This window comes from Rhinolophus ferrumequinum, chromosome 22, assembly GCF_004115265.2.
Source record: "Rhinolophus ferrumequinum isolate MPI-CBG mRhiFer1 chromosome 22, mRhiFer1_v1.p, whole genome shotgun sequence".
Lineage (NCBI taxonomy): Eukaryota > Metazoa > Chordata > Mammalia > Chiroptera > Rhinolophidae > Rhinolophus > Rhinolophus ferrumequinum.
In genome coordinates, this window is record NC_046305.1 from 24,442,922 (window position 1) to 24,463,144 (window position 20,223).

Sequence of the window (20,223 nt, forward strand, 5' to 3'; positions counted from 1 at the left end):
AGGAATTAAAAGTAGTTAGATTTATCTCTATTAAGATTTCCTGAAAATTAGAAATACCTAAAAATGGAATTGGCTTTGTGTGAATTCCCTGTCTCTGGAGGTAATTAAAATGAGGTGAAATGCCTCCTTCTAAAAGAAAGCTTCAAAGATATTTTGCGTGAAGTAGAGACTGGATTAGGTCACTTCTAGGGTTCCATCAACTTTATGATTCTATGATAATTTATGACTCTCTGAGAATTTTTTCCTAACTTCTTTGGCCCATTGAGTTTTCTCACTCTTTTGAGGTCTTATTTTTTGGAACATGTAAGTTTGTATTGAATTTCAGTTTTCATGTTCCTTCCACAATTAGGTAGTAAAGTTCCTGAGGACAGTACCTTGAACTTATGCCTTACTAGCTTCTCCCGGATGCACCCAGCATTGTGCTTGGAGCGCTGGGTGCTCCACAAAGAAGAATTGTCAGGGAGGACGGGAGGATGCAGCCAGGTCTCTAAAAGCATTAGAGAAAAGCACTACTGCTGTTTATGCTAAGTCGGTGGGGCCGGAGGATTCCATGCCCTGCTCTCCTTTAACATAAATCTCAGCTTCATAAATTGAACAGTTAGGAAGGAGCTGCCCTAAGAACACTGGGGAACACATGAATCAACTTTTGAAATGCAGAGTGAGAGTGAGGCTTCATCATTTCCTTAGGCATCTTCATGTAGAAGCCATTAAAAAAGAGGGGTGGTGCTGAATGAAGGATTAAGGGGAATGATTTCTGAAGATAACTCACCTTCTCAAATTAAATAATTTTGTCACTGTAGAGCTTCAAAGGGGATAGTCTGAACAAACAGTCTTTATTTAGAACTTAAATCAGAATGAAATTCCCCATCACTATGGAGCCTGTCCCATTGTAACAAATCAGGAGACTAAACACATCTGCTTGTTTTGGTATTTGGTGGGGAAATGGTCCTTGAAAGGCCCCTTATTACCAGCTTCTGTGGGATTTCAGACAAGTTGGGTTCGTCACATAACAATCTCTGCAAAGGAAATTTAAATTGGTCCTTTCTTTTTCATACACACATAAAGGCTTAAGTCCAAAGAAAATTGACACATTTGGGGGGAAATGGGACCTTGAAACTTGGGATGGGGCGTCCGGGTGGATGACCTCCCCAAAATTTTAACTCCCAGATTCTTCTGAACTCTGTGACCTGCAGAATCGGCTCACCTTTCCATATTAAGAGCTAGCACTACTCTCTCTATTCACTGAGCCCCCCACCTTCACCTTGCTTGAAGACACTACAAAGACCTCTCCCACCATCTCCCCTTCTAGTAACTAGACTGATTATCAGGGTTAAGTCACAGCATAACAGCACCACTGTGTGCTGGGCCTAATAATGGAAGAAAGAGAATAGACCTCCAATGAGCTGTGAGTCCTGGCTAGCATGTGCCAGCCAAAGTCAGAAGAGCTCCTGGGGGACTAGATTCTGAAAGTGCTGGATCGAAGGGGCTGAAACATAAGATAGGATGAAGAAGACACTGTTGATTTGGGAGCACTTCCCAAGGATACAAGGTTTAATACCCTGGCAAGGACGCCGGGAGGTGACTTCGCTGTTCAAATGGCTCCAAGAAGTAGGGAAAAATTGATGGCTCAAGCTAGATGAAGTTGAAATGGCAGTGGTCAGTGTTCAGTGGAGGAAGATGTGAAAGGCTCAGGGTAGTGAGAATGCTTGAGGGGACATACCACAAGCCTGGAAGACCTACCAGGTGGTTCTGTTGCATGGGGAGGCCTGGGGAATGCGCCATTCACAAAAGCTAAAAGAAATGAGCTAGTGACAGCACCTCACTAAGAGGATCAACCGGCGTGCTCCTCTATGAGCCAGGGCTGGTGGTAGGACAGGTGGGTGGAGAATTTGCTCAGTGACACTGGTGGTGATGACAGGCCCAGAACCTCAGAGGCCAGGTGAGTCCAGTTCTTATGATGAACAACAGGGTTGGAGTGGCAGCCAAAAGAGGTCTGACCCACAGAGCGTTATAGAGATAATTAAAGTAATACAGTGTTCCTAGAGACAAAATAAACAACCAACCAACAAGGGTGAATCTTAGCTTATGCCATTAGAAGAAGATAAGGATGGATGACAAGGAGTCCAAAGAAAGTAGCCCCAATAAAATGTCTTGATTTGTTGCCCGTTTTCTGGACTTGGGCCGGTTTTCACTCACACTCATCCAGGTCCCCAGGAGAAAACACCTGGCAACACCACAGCAAACATACATGATAATGATTCCATGAGTCATTCCCAAAGGGACCGATGGTCATTTACTTGGGTGACTATACACTGGAAAAAAGGGATCCCCACATGTTCTGAGGACTGTTGAACACAGAGTCCAAGCTGACCTGACCCCCAGAGAATCAGAGCATCATCGTGGCCCCTCTTCTAGCTAGTGGGACATATGTGGCCAGATAATAAAGTCCTGACCAAGGTCTGGCTTACAGTGTGCCCACAGAGTCTGCAGATACACCCAGTGGTAATTTCTCCAGTCCCTCAATGTATAAATGGGGTTGACATACTTGTTACCTGGTCTTGTCATTGGGTCTTAGGCTTGTGGAGTAAGAGCTACCATGATGGGGTTAGCCCAGAGGAAGCCTCTGAAACCGCCTCACCCCAGCCAAGGTAATAAATACAAAGCAGTATCACATGGTGGGTAAAATTGTTGATGTTAGTACCATCCTTAAGGATCTAAAGGATGCAGAGTGGTAATTCCAATAGTATCTCCATTCAATTCACTACGTGGCCCCTGCAGAAGCCAAGGGCACCCTGAGGGTGGCAACAAACGACTGCAAGCTTAACCCAATGTTAGCCCCAATTCCAGCCATTGTTTATCTACTACAGTGGTTCCCACCTCTTATCTGTGGTTTCACTTTCCATGATTTCAATTATCCGCAGTGAAGCATCTAAAATATTCAATGGAAAATTCTACAAATAAGCAAGTCATATGTTTTAAACTGTGCATGATTCTGAGTAGTGTGATAAAAATCTCTCGCCATCCTGCTCCATCCCCAGGAGGTGAATCATCCCTCTGTGCTGTAGACCCTCCCTGTCCATAAGTCACTTAGGAGCTGGTTGGATTATCAGATTGACTGCCACAGTATCACTGTGCTTGTGTTCAAGTAACCGTATTTTATTTTATAGTGGCCCCAAAGCACAAGAGCTGTGATGCTGGCAATTCAGATATGCTAAAGAGAAGCTGTAAAGTGCTTTCTTTAAATGAAAAGGTGAGTACAGCACAAGATATTTTGAGAGAAAAAGAGAGACCACATTCGCATACCTTATTATAGTATATTGTTATAATTCTATTTTATTATTAGTTATTGTTGTTAATCTCTTACTGTGCCTAATTTATAAATTAAACTTTATCATAGGTGTGTATGTATGTATGTATAGGAAAAAATATAATGTATATAGCGTTTGGTACTAGCTCTGGTTTCAGGCATCCATCCACTGGGGGTCTTGGGATTTATCCTCCCCTCCTCCTGCAGATAAGGGAGGCAACTGCACAGCAGATTGACATGTCCTCGGCCACAAAGTATATAGCCTTGATTTGGTGAATGCATTCTTTGCTATTTCCTTCAGATGAGATTAGAGACTATTTGCATTTACATGGATAAATGACAGCATGTAGTTACAATTTTGTCCAAAGCTGTTAACTTCCCTGCCTTCTGTCATAATACAATCCAAAGGGAACTGGACCATCTGGACATCCTGTAGAATGTCACATCAATCCATTATTTATGATACGATCCTAATCAGGCCATTTGAACAAGACGTGGCTAGCATGTCGGAGGCCATAGTAAGACACACGTGCCTCGGAGGATGGGAGGTGAATACTAATTCAGGGGATTGCCACATCAGCAACATTCACGTTTAGGGGTCCAGGGGTCAGGGGCTCCTCTGAAAATCTCATCCCAAGTCAGAGACAAACTATTACATCTTACACATCCTACCACAATGAAGAAAGCAACATGTCTGATAGGCCTCTTTGGTTCTGGAGGCAGCATATTTCACACCTGCAAATACCACTCTAGCTCATACACCAAGTGGCAAGAAATGCTTCTACCTTTGGTTGGAGCCCAGAGCAGGAGAGGGCTGTGCAGCAGATCCAGGCTGAGATGTAAGCAGCACTTCATACTTGTATTACACGTCTGGGTGTTGAGAGAAGACGCTTCTGTGGAGCTTATGGCAAGCCTCAGTGGGAGAATTACAACCTAGTCACATAGTCCCCAGTGGTTCTTTTGTAAGGCCATGCCATCTGCATGGGAGAATTGTGTGTCTTTTGAAAAACAACTCTGGAGGAGACAGAATATCTGAATACAGGACAGGAGATAAGTGTGCGTCTAGAACTGCCCAACGTGAGCTGAGAGATATTACACCCACTGAGTCACAGATCAGGCAGGCCAGCAGCAATTTAGAGGTGGTACAAATCAGAGGTGGTACAGCTGAAACTGAGCACAGGAAGGGCTTGAGGGCACGCGAATCTGCCTGAGGAGCCCAACCTCACATCAACCACCACTGCTGAGCCAGTGCCCCGCCCTCAGCTCCCAGGGGCCACGTAGGCAACTACCTTATAACCACGTGGCAGAGGAAGGCAAAACCCAAGCTTCGCTTACAGATGAGTTGGTTCAATATGTGGGTTCAAGTTGAAAGTAAACAGTAGGTGTGTTACAAGGAGTGACCTTGAAAAACAGTGGCAGAAGAGAAGCCCTTCCAATAGGCAGAACTTTGGGCATTGTACCCGGTATCTACTTTATGAAAAAGGAAAAATGGCCTCCTTTTAAAATATATGAAAAGGCTCTGGATGGAGAAAGCGAAAGATTGGCTAGAGACGTGTGGGTGGATATGGGAGTGGCAAGAAGAGTGAGGCTGTTTGAATTACACACTAATGCCCGCTAGAGAGTATTCACCATGGAAGAGACACTAAATTACCAAGCAGACAAGATGACAGCCATCTGACATCAGCCAACTCCAGGCGTTGGCTACCGCGATGCTGCCACAATGGGCATGTGAGGGAAGTAGCCACAGGCAGAGGGCTGGGCTAAGCATGGGCTCCCACACGGAGCAGAGGCTCCCCCTAACGGAAGCTGAGCTTAGCATGTTGCAATGAACATCCAACTCGTCAGCAGAAGAGGAACCTCAGGTCACCCGTATGTCACCATTCCTCCAGGAGACCAACTGCCTCCTCAGTGGCAAGTTAATTATTTGGGGCCCTTTCCATCCTGCAAGGACCAGGGATTCCTTAACAGAGGACAATGACCATTCCAAATAGTATTGTTACCAGATAATCCCAACCAGTAAGAAATATGTTCATTTTGATCCCCAGACTCAAGTCACTCCAGAGAGATCACGCTAAGAGCTACTGATCATGTTTTTCTGCAGCGATTACACCAACATCCTTAGATGAGTCACTGCTGAAGTCTTCTTAGGCTACCTACTCCTGTGATCCTGGAAATGATCTAGGATTCTTTCCTCTGTGCTTTTTTTTTTTTTAATTTATTTTTAATTTATTGGGGTGACAATTGTTAGTATAATTACATAGATTTCAGGTGTGCAATTCTGTATCACATCATCCATAAGTCACACTGTGCTTTTACCAGCAGTCTATACATGAACTTAAACTACCTCAACACTCTCCTGACTGCCTTTGGAATGTCTTCTGTGTTCAGAGGGGTGTCAATACTGCTGGGGTGCGATCTTTGCTGTCCACCCCAGGACGGCTGACATTGCAGACGCCTGCTAAATGCCATTACACAGCAGGCCCCACTCGTCCATTAGGCGACACGTTCCAAGACCCTCACTGGATGCCTGAAATCACGGATGGTACTGAACCCTATCTATATATAATGTTTCTTCTCATACATACAGACTTATGATAAAGTTTAACTTATAAATTAGGCACACTAAGAGATTAACATCAATAAGAATACAATAGAATGATTATAACAATATACTATAAGACTTATGTGAATGTTGTCTCTCCCTCAAAATACCTTCCTGTACTGTACTTACTGTACACGCTTCCTCATCTTGTGATGCTGTGAGATGACACAATGCCTATGTGATGAGATAGATAAAGTGAGGTTCTGAATGACATAGACCATGAGACTTAGCCGTTAGGCTACTGTAAGGGTGACTTGGACACAAGCACTGCGATACCATGACAGTCAATCTGATAACCACGATGGCAGCTACTAAGTGACTGACGGGCGGGAAGCATCTGCAGCGTGAAGACAAAGGGGTGATTCACGTCCCGAGTGGGACAGAACGGGACAGCATGAGAGTTCGTCACACTACTCACAACGGCTCTCAATTTAAAACGTATAAATTGTTTATTTCTGGCATTTTTGACTTCATATCTTTGGAGCGTGGTTGACTGCAGGTAACTGAAACCTCAGAAAGTGAAATTGCGGACGTGGGGTGGGGGAGACTGCTGTAAGATGAGTATTTGTCCTATACAAATACTTTTCCTGTTATCATTTGGAGGAGTGCCAAATCTCAGAGTTCACCTTCTACGAGTTTCTCAGTAAACGATCAAGGACTTGTAGTAATCCAAGTGTTTTTATACAATGTTTTCTTCAGCATTCAGTATTCTAACCAGAGCTTTGGTGAAGAAGGGGGTAGATGTATCTCTCCCACAAATAACAGGGATAGAAAAAAAGCTCACGTTGTAAAGATTTTGTAGGGCATCTGATGGGCACTTGTCTTATTAGGGAGACCACTTCATGGACAGTATACATGACCACTGCAGTGTACACCTGAAGCTGAAGCTGAATAATAATGAATGTCAGCTATAATTTTATATATATATATATAGTCACAGGATGTAGAGTACAGCATAAGGAATAGAGTCAGTGGAACTGTAACAGCTTTATATGATGTCAGAGGGGTAGTAGATTGGGGGAGGGGGTTATCACTGTATGAAGGGTATAAATGTCTAACTATTATATTGTTTTGCACACCTGAAACTAATAATTAAAAAAAAAAAAACTCACATATGTAGGGCCGGCCTGGTGTCTCAGGCGGTTAGAGCTCCGTGCTCCTTACTCTAAAGGCTGCCCGTTCGATTCCCACATGGGCCAGTGGGCTCTCAACCACAAGGTTGTTAGTTCAACTACTCGAGTCCTGCAAGGGATGGTGGGCAGCGACCCCTGCAACTAAGATTGAACAGGGCACCTTGAGCTGAGCTCCCAGATGGCTCAGTTTGTTGGAGCGCGTCCTCTCAACCACAGGTTGCCGGTGCGACTCAAGAGATGGTGGGCTGCACCCCTGCAACTAGTAACGGCAACTGGACCTGGTGAGCTGCGCCCTCCACAACTAAGACTGAAAGGACAACTTGAAGTTGAACCGCACCCTCCACAACTAAGATTGAAAGGACAACAACTTGACTTGGGAAAAAGTCCTGGAAGTACACACTGTTCCCCAATAAAGTCCTGTTCCCCTTCCCCAATAAAATCTAAAAAAATAAATAAATAAATACACTTAAAAATTAAAAAAAAAACTCACATATGTGGGTAGAGTAAGCAGGAAACTTTGCAATGATGTATAAGGATGAATGTGAGTAAAGGCTTGAGTACCAACCAAGTGGATGCATAAAACATCTCTATACATTTTTCTTAATTGTTCATTAGAAAACGTGTTTTGGAGAGGGAAGAGATCAATATAGATTGTTTTATAGCACAAATGGCTTTCTTTGCATTGGTTAGTTTTCTGCTTGCTGATTTTTACTCTTGTGTGTCTATTTAGCAAATAAAATCTTTTACCAATATAGAGATGCCAGTGTGGAAATAGAGAGTGGGTAAAGCTCTTTCCAGATCTGACATTTGGTCCAAGTGTTATTTAGCTTTTTTCTGGAGTCTGGGACACCAGAAGCTCACAGTGTCATAAACTGAGGCTACTGTAGCTTTGTGCTAGGCAAGAGAAAGCAGTTATACTCCCAAGAGGAGAAGCCAATACAGAGTGTTCTCCCCATAAAGCTCCAAAGAGGGTACCATCTTGGCTCTGGGACAGTGCTCTGTAAACTAGCCCAGTACTTTACAACTAATTGGACTTCACTATAATTTATATTAGTAATCAAAAAGTCTTTAAAGTGTACAAAAGTAAACAAAATAGAAAAGACAAACTTAAAGATGCAAAGTGACTGCATTGTTTATAAAATAATGAAAAATTAACAAATATTTAAACTACAAAATCAATTCAGATGTGTCCCAAACTGATTTCTTTTTAAATCTTTCAAATGCCAGAATGATCAAATGGAGAGAGAGAGAGAGAGAGAGAGAGAGAGAGAGAGAGAGAGAGAGAGAGAAAAGAAGAAGAAGAAGAAGAAGAAGAAGAAGAAGAAGAAGAAGAAGAAGAAGAAGAAGAAGAAGAAGAAGAAGAAGAAAAAAGAAAGAAAGAAAGAAAGAAAGAAAGAAAGAAAGAAAGAAAGAAAGAAAGAAAGAAAGAAAGAAAGAAAGAAAGAAAGAGAGAAAGAAACAAACAAACAAACAGACAAAGAAAAGAAAGGGAGAAAGAAGAAAGGGGCAGACTTCTAAATAGATGAAAACCTTCAAAAAGACTTTTTTTTATTTTGAGGGTTTGATCATTACCAGTTCCATTTTGCTGTAAGCTATTAATATTATCAGCTAATGCTTACTGAGAATTTATAATTCACTTCGAGTTACATTGATTATCACACTTAATCGACATAATAACTTTATGATGCAAATGCCATTATCCCCTGTTTTACAGATTAGGAAAACAACGTTTAAAGAAGGTAAGTAATCTGAGCCGTATCACTTTCCCAGTAAAAAGTACGGCTGGGATATTAACTTGGAGAGAGCCTGACTCCAAAGTCTATGTGATTAACCACAATGCTAGCCTGCTCCCTGGGGAGCTGGGAGCAGAGAATCTAGCCAGACATTAACCCTTTCTACCACCTACACAGGGATCACTCGGTTGTAGGGGTAGCCTCCGAAGGCAGGGCCACCATGTACCATTCTTTGCGTTATGCGCTGCTCAAGCATGCCCCAGATAAGGAGATGCCATTCACGTTGCCGTTGTGTTCTAACATGTATGGGAGGCTATAGGTGTTTGTGTAGATACTGAGCTCCAGGATTGGAGCTCCTGACCATGTCCTGGGATAGCAGCACGCACAGCTGTACACATGGTCACTGCAAAAGACTGCCTTGTCCCAGCCTGGGCATCTGTGGGCTTGCTTCTTTTCCTCTCCTCTTGTTTTCAGTGACTCAATTCCTACCCCTAACTTGTCCTCAAGCCTGGAAGGAGGAATGCATATAGAGAATACATGCTGCCACCTATGGTTATTCAAATTGTGCAAAAATGTAGCAACTGAATTTATTTTTTCTTAAGGAAGACATGTCCTTTCTAATGGACCCAAGGGTGCTACATTGTCTATCGAAGGTGCTGGTGAGAGTCCTTAAATATATATAGTCCACAGCACCTCCACCCCCTAGATCCCCTTCATTGTTGAGTGCTTGGGCTGTGCCAGCCATTTTAATGTCAGTTTAAAATCAGCAGAAGTAAGCAAATCACATCTTTGACAAGGAAAACACCCACCCATGAAATATTTCCCAAAGGGAAATATTGGGGTATTTTTTTTAAGTGTGTCATCCATCTGAATAAGCCACACTCAGTATTATCTTTCCCTGGAGATCATCTCATTTACTGTTTGTCCAGGGCATGAAGTAGTAACAACCGGGCACACAGTTGAACTGGAGTCAGTGACCCAGACTGGCTCTCCATGGGAGTTGAAGGGACCAGGTCAGCTAGAAGGCACCAGCTGCCAGCCTGACAGGGGAATTCCTCTTCTGAATTTTTTCTCCTGCCCAGGTTGTTGCATCACTTATCTGGGAGAGACCTGAATGGGCCAGCTGAGCTGGGACATCCTGAAAAGTCTGGGACCCTGGACTGGATGGGTAATGAGAGGCAGAAGGATGCAGATTGCTGTGTTTTTCTTGAAGCTACTGTCACCACCCCTGGAAACATTCTGCAGGAATAAACGACAGTAAGTACAACAAGGGACCGGGGCTCGCTCCCTCTTACAAGAAACAAAACCCAAGGCCTAGAGTGAAGTGACTTGATGCCAGGTGTGGAGAGGTGAACGCAGAGCTTGACCTTGTGCTGCATTCTTGCAGAGCTAACTCCAGCAGCTTTCCAACACACCGATACTGCCTTCTCGGTCTCCAGGTTTAAAGAGAGGAAACTAGAAGACGTCCAACCACTAGCATCTCAAAGAGAGCAAAAGAAGTCCAAGTGGACTTTATTTCTAGATTGAGATGGAAGGAGAAGTCCTAGCTAAGCCCGGAGAACAAAAGGTGAGATGAGCTTTCTCCCCAGAGCTTGGGGTCTTGTCTCTGAATGTGGAATGTGGGTGGTGAGTTACAGCAGCAGCTGTCAAGTGCCCTTCCTAGAGCATGTGGGCTCCCTCCCGGTGGCCAGGGAAGATTCTGGAGTTCAGGTCACAGTACCTCCCTCCGACCTCCTTACTCTTCTGCTCACCCCTACTCTCCCTCCCACCAGAGTGCATGATTTCTTAGAGTCCCCTGAGTAATTTAGAACCAACAAATGCTAGAAAGAGAAAGAAATGTGGAAATCACACAGTCAAAGCTCTTCTGTTGTAATGGAGAGGAAAGACACATAGCTCAAGGTCATTCCGTCAGCCACAGGCAAGGCAGAACCTTCTGGGTCTTGGTTCTGTGCTTGTCAGCCTTCACCACATGCCTCCTTCCCTTCTTGTCTTCTGCCCCAGGGGTGGGGGATAGGAGAGCCGTGGGGCTCAGAGGGGCATTAGGGATTTGGGGAGTCATACCCCAGCCTGAGCTGAAGTAGAGGTAGACGCCCTTCCCAACAGGACCAAGGGACAAGAGAGCTCCCTGATATGGCCCTCATCCCCCAAAATGCTGTGCACTATAACTGAGCCTGTGGGCCCAGGCTACGAGCTAGGAAGGCTCCCTGAGTCCTGGAGAAAGACTTTCTGAAGGTCATTGGCAGGATGGGCGATTTGGAGAAATCCTACTGAATGTTATCCTGCAGCCTCCAATCAAGGCTGATAACTCTCTGGAGACATTTTATCTCGCACTCTGTACTTCCTCATTGCCCCTCCGAGGTGGAGAGACAGCTGCCCCACTGGACTTCAGAAGAACCGGGCCATGTGGTGCAAAGACTTTGGCCTCAAGACGTGCTATGTCAGCCCTTAGCTCTTCAGAAAAACTAGCCTAGGTGCCTGGATGCCAGCCTCAGAATTAGCCTGTACTTGGTGAATATTAATCAACGAAGAATTAGGTGCAGGCACACCTAGGGAGAACCTTCAGAGGAGGGCAGGAAGCCAGAAGCTCTGAAAGGCAGGGAAGGCCTAAGGCTGCCATGGCAGTACCCACGGCGGGGCTGTTGCTGAGGGGTGGACACAGAAGGAGGCGAGAGGAGCCCGTAGACTTTTCCAAATCTGACCACTCTCGGGGCTCAATCTGGATAGAGCAGCAAGGCTTTGGTGGAGATGGCCAGACAGAGCCAAGCTGCTTCTCCTTTCTTCCACCTCTCCCCCTTCCCTTCCTCTCCCCTCTCCAACTTCCTCTGCCTCCTTCCCACTACCCCCCTTCCCTTTTCTCCTCCTTTAGCCCCTGTCCCAGGCTGGCCAGTGGCCTGTGGCTCACTTGGGAGAGCGGGACAAGGTGCTCCTGCCCAAGGGCAGACTGTCAGTGCCTGTTTGCAACATTAGAGCCCTATGTGTTAGAGTAGGAAGGAGGAAACAGTGGCTATTTTAGCTCGCCTTTTGGTTCTTTTTATCCCAGAAACTGCAGGCAGTAGATAGATTCAAAGAACAGATTTTTAATCAATCAAAAAGCATCTATGAAAACCCAATGGAGAATATAAAAGAAGTATAAGGTACAGTTTCTGTCTTTCTTCATCAGCAGGAATAAAAGGTCATTGAGTGGTGATCAATATGATGTCTACTAAAAGAGTGGTTGGGTCTTGTTCACAATAGCCAGGCATGCTCCCCCACACCGTGCTGGATCCTGCTTCAGAGCCTGAAGATGACACATAAGACACATAGTCCTGTCCTCAAGGAGCTCCCCAGGCCAGTGGAAGAGACCAGAGCAGGGGGAAGAGCGGGTGAACCAGGGGGCAGGGAGGGCTTTCCAGAAGTTGTGGAGAAGAAACAGAATAGGACCCTCGAGCAGACAGCTACTCGGGCTAAGAGTTAATTTTTAATTCCTTGTTACTGACCTGCGTACTACTGTGGAAAGAGGAACTTTCTCTTGAAGGAATCTATTCTGCAAAAATGCAGGGATGAGGAAAGAAGACAGGGCTACTCTGGACCAGGCACACCGTCAGCACTTCTAACCCCGTCTCACTGACGTTGTGCAACGAGCCCATACAGATTCGCCCTTTCCCCTGGAGACGAAGCCAATCCCTGACACAGAGGAACCTTTCCAAGGACCCACGGTGGCTAAGGTTTAAACTTCCAGCATGTAGTCTTTCCACTAAACAATGCTCCCCCAGTTCAGAGCTCCACGCTGGCAAGTGGATTTTGGGGCTGGAATTTTACAGAGGGTGTTTTGCCTCTTGTGAACACAGAAACAGCCAGGGTAGGCGATATTCTAGCCTTGGTGGCAGCGACCCAAGCCAAATGTGCATGCTTAAGGCTCTGAGGATGGAGAGCTGCTTCTCTCAGAGAGGGCTGTCTTGTTCATACATATATACCATCCAGCCCCAACAGACCGAGACCCCAAAGCAAGAAGGTACTCGCCCCAGGCCCCACTGCCACTCACCCCAACTTCTCACTTACCTCCTCTCAGTCCTCTTCATTTAGTGTTTTTTGCAGGTTGTCAGCCAGAGGGCTGGATGGAAAATGCCCATCCTCTTCATACTGTGCCTGCTACCAGGTGAGTCCCAAACACAGTTCAGGTGCAGAGCTTGCAAGACCACACCTGAGCCTTCTAGGCTGCGGAAACCCAGGCAGGCCCCTCAGTGGCATCCAGGGCTCCCTCTGCAGTTTGGCGTATCCCTGGCTTTCTCTCCTGGGACCCAAGGCTGTGCAATAGATCCAGGTAGTGGTCAGATCTGGGCCCAGGGAGCTGAGGGAGGCAGGAGCACATGGAGAGGGCACATGCCTGATACGATGATTTCTAGAACATTCACTAGTTTGATAGTGCCAGGCCCAGTACAAGGGACATAAAGACGAAGACCCTGCCCTTCTAAAGAGCTCAGAGTCTACAAAGAAACTAGATGGGTAAATTAAAATTATGTCTATACATTTACTTATTTAGTCAGCACACATTTATGGAGGGCCTGCCATGTGCCAGCTACTAGGGACAGATGAAGGAAAGACAGGGTCCCTGCCCTAAGGGTCCTGGCAGGCTGGTCAGGTGAGGCTGTCAGGTGTAGATCAGGCTCAAGTGATAAATGGCCCTGTGGTCTTGTTGTGGTGTCTGGATGTTACTTTGGTGGTAATAGGAAGCTGTTGAGGAATGTATTAAATGTGTGCAGAGAGTATCTGGTACCTAGAACATAGTCCCAAGTAGATACTTAACAAATAATTGTTGAATGAATTAATTAATTAATTACAATGCTATAATAATACCAAAAAAAATTAAGAACTATTTTTAGCTTGTAAACAAATCAGAGTTTTAATGAATCAAAAGTCGCAGGAATTCTCTGTGATATAATCACACCATCTCTTTATTTTAATCTCTCACTGCTCCCTTCAAATTTTTTCAGTAGGAGCAGGCTTCCCCTGCCCCCAGATGAAAACTCAGACAGCCCATGATTTCTCTGCTGACGTACAGATAATAGTCCTAACTTCAGTCTTTTAAGTTTCAAACATTCTACATTTAATAATATTAAGTGTCCAGTTAAGTATTTTGGTCAGCACTTTAATTTTCATCCAAAGACACGCCCCCTCACCCACCCAGGGCGTGCAGTCAGGAAGGCAGGAAGGGGGGTGGTGGTCGCTGCCTTCTCTTTTCCCCGCCTCCCTCTTCTCCCTATCTCAGCTGCGGGAGGGAGAAGAGGCAGAAGGCAGGCAGCTCTGTGTGATGGGCTGGCCTAGGGCTCTCTGGCCTGGCAGAGCTTTAGAGCTAGCTCTTAGTCTTATAGGTGCCTTTGTGGATCCTTACATGGCCCCTAATGGCCATCTCCTCCCTGGGCCCAGATTCTGCTTTGGCCTCTCCATACAGAAACCCTCATCTCAGATGGCTGTGGGCTGGCTGTCTTCCTTCCAGGACCTACTTCTGGGTCAAGGAAATGCTCAAACTTCCTCACCCCTCTGCTGGTAGGAGGAAAGATCCATTGCAGGTGAAGCCTGTATTGTCCTGGCCCCGTCACAGACCTCTTGCACTTTCTCAGACCAAATCGGGCTCAGTCCCTGGTCTCCCTCTAACTGTAGCCGTCAGAAGCCTTAGCAATAGAAAACTGCTGGGGAATGGTGGGCAAATGAGAGCAGAGGCACCCTCCACTACAGGGTAGAAGATTTGCTCCAGGGAATCCAGCTGGGTACCACGTTGAACCTAAAATGTTGGCACTTTCTTTAATTCATACAGGTGACTAATAAAATTCTACAAACTTTAATTATAGATAACTAAGAGCTACCAGTCAAATAATCCACCAAATTAGTTCTTAAGGGTCAATAAAAATTGGTATTAATAGAAGGAAAAAGTGTGCATTGCAGGACCTGATTAAACATTCTTAATCAGCCTCCTACTGTGAAGTCCACTGCTCCATCCTCTGGTTAATGGGGCAGAGCTCCCCTGGCACGTGCCACGTGTAGGCCACGAGAGTTCCTGAAATCTGGGGTAGGGACACTTTATCAGGGCACCATCATTGTTGTCCTGAGATGGTCCCTGTTTGTCATTGTGAGAGTTCTTGCCTTTTAATGATAAATTGCCATTGAATTTTATCGATTGCCGTTCATTTTATCGTTGGTGGTGTGTCATTTAGTTAAACCTCCACTGAGTATTGATACAGCCATAGCATTTATGACCTTCACGCTTCCCATAATTAGACCTCAAGACATACGCAACAGACAGGGCCAACTTCATGGGCAGGAGGAGAGGCAGTTCTTACAAGGAGGAAACTGCAGCCAGAGGCCACAGCAAGAGAAGGAAGCAGCTCTGGCCATCTGTGCAGTCACATGGGGCCCCGAACTCAGAAGGTGTTTGGTTCAACGCTCTGCTGTGGCCATAGTGAAATCCTTAATAACTTCTGAACAAGGGGTCCTATATTTTTATTTTGCACTGGGCCCCACAAATTATGTAGCCAGTCCTGGGACCAGGATGTTAAAGTGAGCTATCTTGAGTTCAAAGGTGCTAAAGACAGAATAGACTGACAGATGCCAGGCACCACATCCTAAAGCAAGATGCTGAACCATCTGTACAGGACTAGGGATAGATTGCAAAGCTGGCTGTCCCGACAGTCGCTCACCACATACCCATTGAGGGTAGAAGAGCTCACCGTTTAAGCCAAGTAAGAGGGGACTTTTAGAAAGCCACTCAACAAGCTTGCTATATGTCCAGGTTTCTCCTGACAGCAGGACAAAGGTGCTTCCTGTAACCAAATGTGGGAACTACAGAAAGGAGCTGGTTTGGGTCCTCCACCAAGAGGGCCACCCGGAGGGGACTATGCCCGTAAAATGCAGCCAATGGCCAGAAGCCACCGGCGTGGTGTGGTGGAGGGGTCACATGAGGCCAGCAGGTGGAGAAGCAGTTCTTACAAGGAGGGAACTGCAGCCAGAGCCCGTGGAAAGGAGATTTAGAAGGCAAGAGAAGGAAGCAGCTCCGGCCATCTGCCCAGCCCAGAGGGCACCAAGAGAGCAGATCACTACTGTCCCACTCACCTCTCCTCTCTCCCCTCTATATCCAACCCCAGAGGGTCATAAAACAGCAGTTCTGAGTAGAGGGCGGGGTAGAGCAAAGCATGAGATTCCAACATGTTCCCCTCCTCCACGCAGGCCTCCAAGCCCAGCTTGGAGAAAGGAAAAGGGTTTGATTGGGTAAGAGACTGGAGTTGCAACTGGTCATTGGACTGCATATATAATTTAGACTAGCCTGGCCTTTTTCTTTTCCACGAGAGACTATGAAAGCTCCTATACGTGCAAGTATGCCTGAGATTTCATGAAGGGGCAGAGAAGTCCACAGAGTGAGTATGAAGGCAGTGAGAGAAAGGATAAACTTTGTTTCTGCTCACGCAGATCAAATTTAAGTCATTCAGTAATCAGGCCACATTCTGTGGTTCAACTATGGTTTGAACCATAGTTCATGCCTATTGCCAAAGCGATGTAATCACAATTCTGCTCATCCAGGCTTTGGCGGTGGCACCTGGTTGTGTCTGTTTCTACAAAAAAGTGCTCAGTGTTAACATTTTTGCAACCGCTGGTCTGGGGGCATACCTGCCAAGTAGAGCAGGATTCTTTTGTTTTAGGGCCCCCTTCCTTGCAGGGCAAAGCACACTGATCTGTCCTTACAATTTAACATCTCTCCCTTACATTCCATGCAAATTAACCACAGTCCTCTGCCAGATGTTGCCTCAGTCCTCTTACCCGTACTTAGAGGGCAGCTTTTTAAACATCTGCACTGGAAGGAACCCAGGCTCTGGACGGACTTGTCTGAGAACACCTGGCACATGATGCATGTTAGCTAAATCGTGTCTAAGATTATTCTCATAAGCCCATCTCTCAGATAGGGTTTTGGATACAGCTCCATTTCATATTTAAGGCTACTCCTGACCCAGGGGCTAAGTTCTGACATTTCCACATCGATTCTTACCTGCCTCCTAATTCTAGCCATGTGGAGCTTGTAACAGTTCCCCACCCAGGGCCTATACTCAGTACTCCCTCTCCTCTGACTGTTTTTTTCCCTCTGCCTGCAGCTACAAACACATTGAAAGGCCCGAGGATGGTGTCTGGGGAGCCTGGGGACACTGTCACCATCCAGTGCCATTACACCCCGTCGTCCATCAACAGGCACCAGAGGAAGTACTGGTGCCGCATAAGCCCCCTGACGTGGCTCTGCCACACCATCGTGTCCACCAACCACTACACTCACCTCCGCTACAGGGACCGTGTTGCCCTAACAGACTTCTCGCAGAGCGGCTTGTTTGTGGTGAGGCTGTCCCAGCTGTCCCCAGATGACGTGGGGTCCTATCGTTGTGGCATCGGAAACACAAACAACATGCTGTTCTTCAGCATGAAACTGAATGTGTCTGCAGGTATGGGCTGATGGATGAGGGGTTAAGGTTGGCGGAGTGGATGCCAGGAAGAAGGTACAAGAGAGTGGAGAGGTCCAAGAGGGCTTTAACCACAAGGGGTGTGATGAGGAAAGGCTGGAACGAGGCAAGCACTTTAAGAAGAAGGCTTTCATTTCTATGGAAACTACCTTCAGAAGGAAGGTAGATATTAGTGAAAACTTCCCAACTGAATGCATGTCAGCTATTCCACCCATTTCTCCCAAATGTGTGCCATATGTATTTAGAAAAGGTTCCAAGACGGTAGTGAATTGGATAGTGTGGCTGCTTACGGTCATGGTGTCGCTTTGTTCCGACAAGCACAGCAGATAAGACTGACAGGAAGAATCGAGACTGGGCTCTTCCTAAGACTGAGCCCCTCAGCAGACATTTGGCAGGTACCAGGTCCACGCCCTGTGAGGCAGCTTCTGGAAAACCGATCCAGAGTCAGGCACCCAGTCCAAGGAAGGGCGCCCAGGCTGTGAAAGACCAGTCTACAGGAGAGACGGCCTGTTAGGGAGCAGGCAGGCACGAGGGCCTGAGAGTGCGTTTGTCTGATCAGATGTTGCTTTCCTAACCACCTGCTGAGACTGGCCGCTTCACTGCCACTGGAGTTTTTCTTTTTTTCTTATCTGAAGAGTAGCACATGGTAGGCTGTGGGTCTCTGCGAGAAGGGGCAGTACAGGGGTCCTGGACAGCTTGGATAGAGAATATGTGAGCATAAAAAAAGAGGTCAGACCATAAAATGTCAATATTTGCAACAGGCTAGAGAATATATCTGGTTTTCCCAAATTTTTATTTTATCCAACATATTGGCCAGAGACTGCACCACTTAGTGAGGTTGCATTCCGTGCAGCAAACACCCTCAGCCTGGCATCCTTTGCTAAACCCTGCAGGCCGCAGGGTGGCCTTCCCATGTGTCTCCCTCTGCTGTCCGCACAGGTCCTCACAGCACTGTTCCCAGAGTCACTCCAGCTGCTGGTGAGCTCTTCAGTGGAGCCTTTGGAACAGCATCTTCAGCGGCCAACAGCTGGACCCCAGGACCCACTCAGACTGCAGAAGGGCAGAGCACGGGAGGGGACAGAGTTGCTCTGACTCCAGGAGCTAGCAAAAGAACAGCTTCAGCTAAGGGAAGACAAACCCCAGGAACCACTGGGACAGTAGCTGCAGGGACATTTAGCCAGGTAGAGACTTCTACCTGGGCAACAGTCCCCAGTCCAGAGAGTCTGACTTCGACAATAAGAGGCGTGTCCAACACTACAGAAGGTGTTTGGATGCGGGGCACCAAAAGCTCAGTAGCAAATAGGGCCAGTGAGGAAGGGAGGGAAACAACAACTACTGAGGCTGCTAGGCCAAGAGAGGAAGCGGAGAGGGCCAAAATAGCCCTCGATGCAGACTGGATGGTCATAGGAACCATTAGGCTGTCAACCTCGCTCTCAGGAAAACAGGTGTGGGAAACCCTCCAAGAAGCGAGACTGGTGTCTAAGCCACAAGCCCTGGGCTCCATTGAAGAAACTACGCCAGCAGTAGGTGTGTGGGTCTTGGGGCCCACGAGCATAGAGATGGCATCTGCAGAAGGAAGCACTGCTGGAGACACCCCTGCTGGAGACAGTGATCCCCAAGCAACTTCAAGCCAGAACCTAACAGCAGGACCCCTGAAGCCCGTGGGCAAAGAGTCCTCCATGAAGAGGTAATCCCCCAGGCCCTCTGCTCCATTGGGGCTCCACATCTGCCCCTTCCCCTGGCACACCCCTCAATGAGCTGACCTCTGTGCCCCTCTCCATCTGCTCACTTCTCTCCCTTTGTAAAGTGCAAGGGACATAAAAATCAGATGCCCTCCCTCATTCAAAGTCCTTGCTAAGAGAATCTGAGTATTTTCATTGGTTTGCAAGCAAAGCTCTAAACAATAGAATAACAGAATATAACAGAAACTTTGGGACTTTTTTTTTTTAAAGATGAGGAACTAAAACTCCAGAGAGGAGAGGTGACTTGCTGAAGCCACAGGGAAAGATTGTGGCAGAGCCAAATACTAAGGGTGGATTCCCTGACTCTCCATCAGTCTTCTTTCCCATTGTGGTGCACTAGGGGGCCAGCACACAGGTGGTGGAGTCAGGAAAATGAGTCGGGGCTCAGGGCCCTGAAGACAAGCCTTATAATCCCAGCTCTGCTATCAACCCACCGCGGGAATGAGGGCAGCCAACTCACCTTGACCTCAGCTTCTCACTTGTAAAATGAGGGGCGAAGGCCAAATGACCTTCAGTCTCCTACCCAGCTCCAACCTCCCCTCTCCTGTGCTCTTCCCCTCCCCACCCCTGCTACTTCTACTCTAGTGCTTCTCCAGGAAAGAAAAACATCTCTCGGATCCAGACTCCAGTGTCTATGGTGCTGTTCTCACTTGTGGCTCTTGTTCTATTGCAAAGGAAACTCCGGAGAAAAAGGACTTGTGAGTTGAGTTTAAGTTGCCCCAAGGCTGGGGGAGGGGGAGGACAGTGCTTGTTCCCACTGGACACCCTCAAGACCAGGTGGAGTCAGAGTTGATGCTGGGACTTCTGGATGTACAAGTGCTAAGTTCTCGGCCATTTAACCATTCTTGGCCTTGGTTTCTTTATCAATCCAATGGGAAAATCATCTTTGTACTTGTCTCGATGGCATCCCAGAGCTTAAAGACTAGCCCTTTCAAGGATGGCAAGATATATACTAACCATAGGTGTATGAATTACATGAGTGATCCCAGCAGCAGACAGCAGGAATGAAGGGACCAGATGTGGGACCAAACTACATTTGTATCCTGTGCACGGCCCAGCTGAAAGTCTCTTACAACAACATGGCCAGGTTTAAATACTCCTAAAGTTGGTGCTCCTTGGTGTTTAGATCCAGCAAAGAAAGGGTGAGATTTTCTGGGAGCAAGTGGAGAAGGCCAAGATTCTCAGACTCAGAGCCCTGAGGGCCTGGCCCTGTCCCTGTCAATCTAAGGGCTCAA

General features: G+C 46.6%; 1 protein-coding gene and 1 long non-coding RNA gene across 4 annotated transcripts in view; one reads left to right on the forward strand and one right to left on the reverse strand.

Moving 5' to 3' along the window:
- Positions 1-20,223, reverse strand: part of LOC117014358 (uncharacterized) — a 63,261-nt gene that overhangs the window by 35,612 nt on the left and 7,426 nt on the right. Inside the window, exon 3 of one of the 2 annotated variants that reach the window (XR_004421500.1) lies at positions 17,307-18,296. The exons of the other annotated variant lie outside the window; for it this stretch is intronic. This is a non-coding gene — a long non-coding RNA (uncharacterized LOC117014358). Of the gene's footprint in view, positions 1-17,306; positions 18,297-20,223 lie in introns of those variants that run through there. 2 annotated transcript variants of the gene reach the window in all.
- The window catches only part of FCAMR (Fc alpha and mu receptor), a 47,713-nt gene that overhangs the window by 24,717 nt on the left and 2,773 nt on the right, over positions 1-20,223 (forward strand). Inside the window, exons 1-7 of one of the 2 annotated variants that reach the window (XM_033092119.1) lie at positions 8,593-8,781; positions 9,858-10,032; positions 10,163-10,342; positions 12,850-12,910; positions 16,890-17,228; positions 18,186-18,933; positions 19,574-19,686. In XM_033092119.1, coding sequence (XP_032948010.1) covers positions 10,304-10,342; positions 12,850-12,910; positions 16,890-17,228; positions 18,186-18,933; positions 19,574-19,686 — 1,300 coding nt within the window. In that variant the 5' untranslated portion in view covers positions 8,593-8,781; positions 9,858-10,032; positions 10,163-10,303. Of the gene's footprint in view, positions 1-8,592; positions 8,782-9,857; positions 10,033-10,162; positions 10,343-12,849; positions 12,911-16,889; positions 17,229-18,185; positions 18,934-19,573; positions 19,687-20,223 lie in introns of those variants that run through there. The other variant, XM_033092118.1, reaches the window with a different exon arrangement.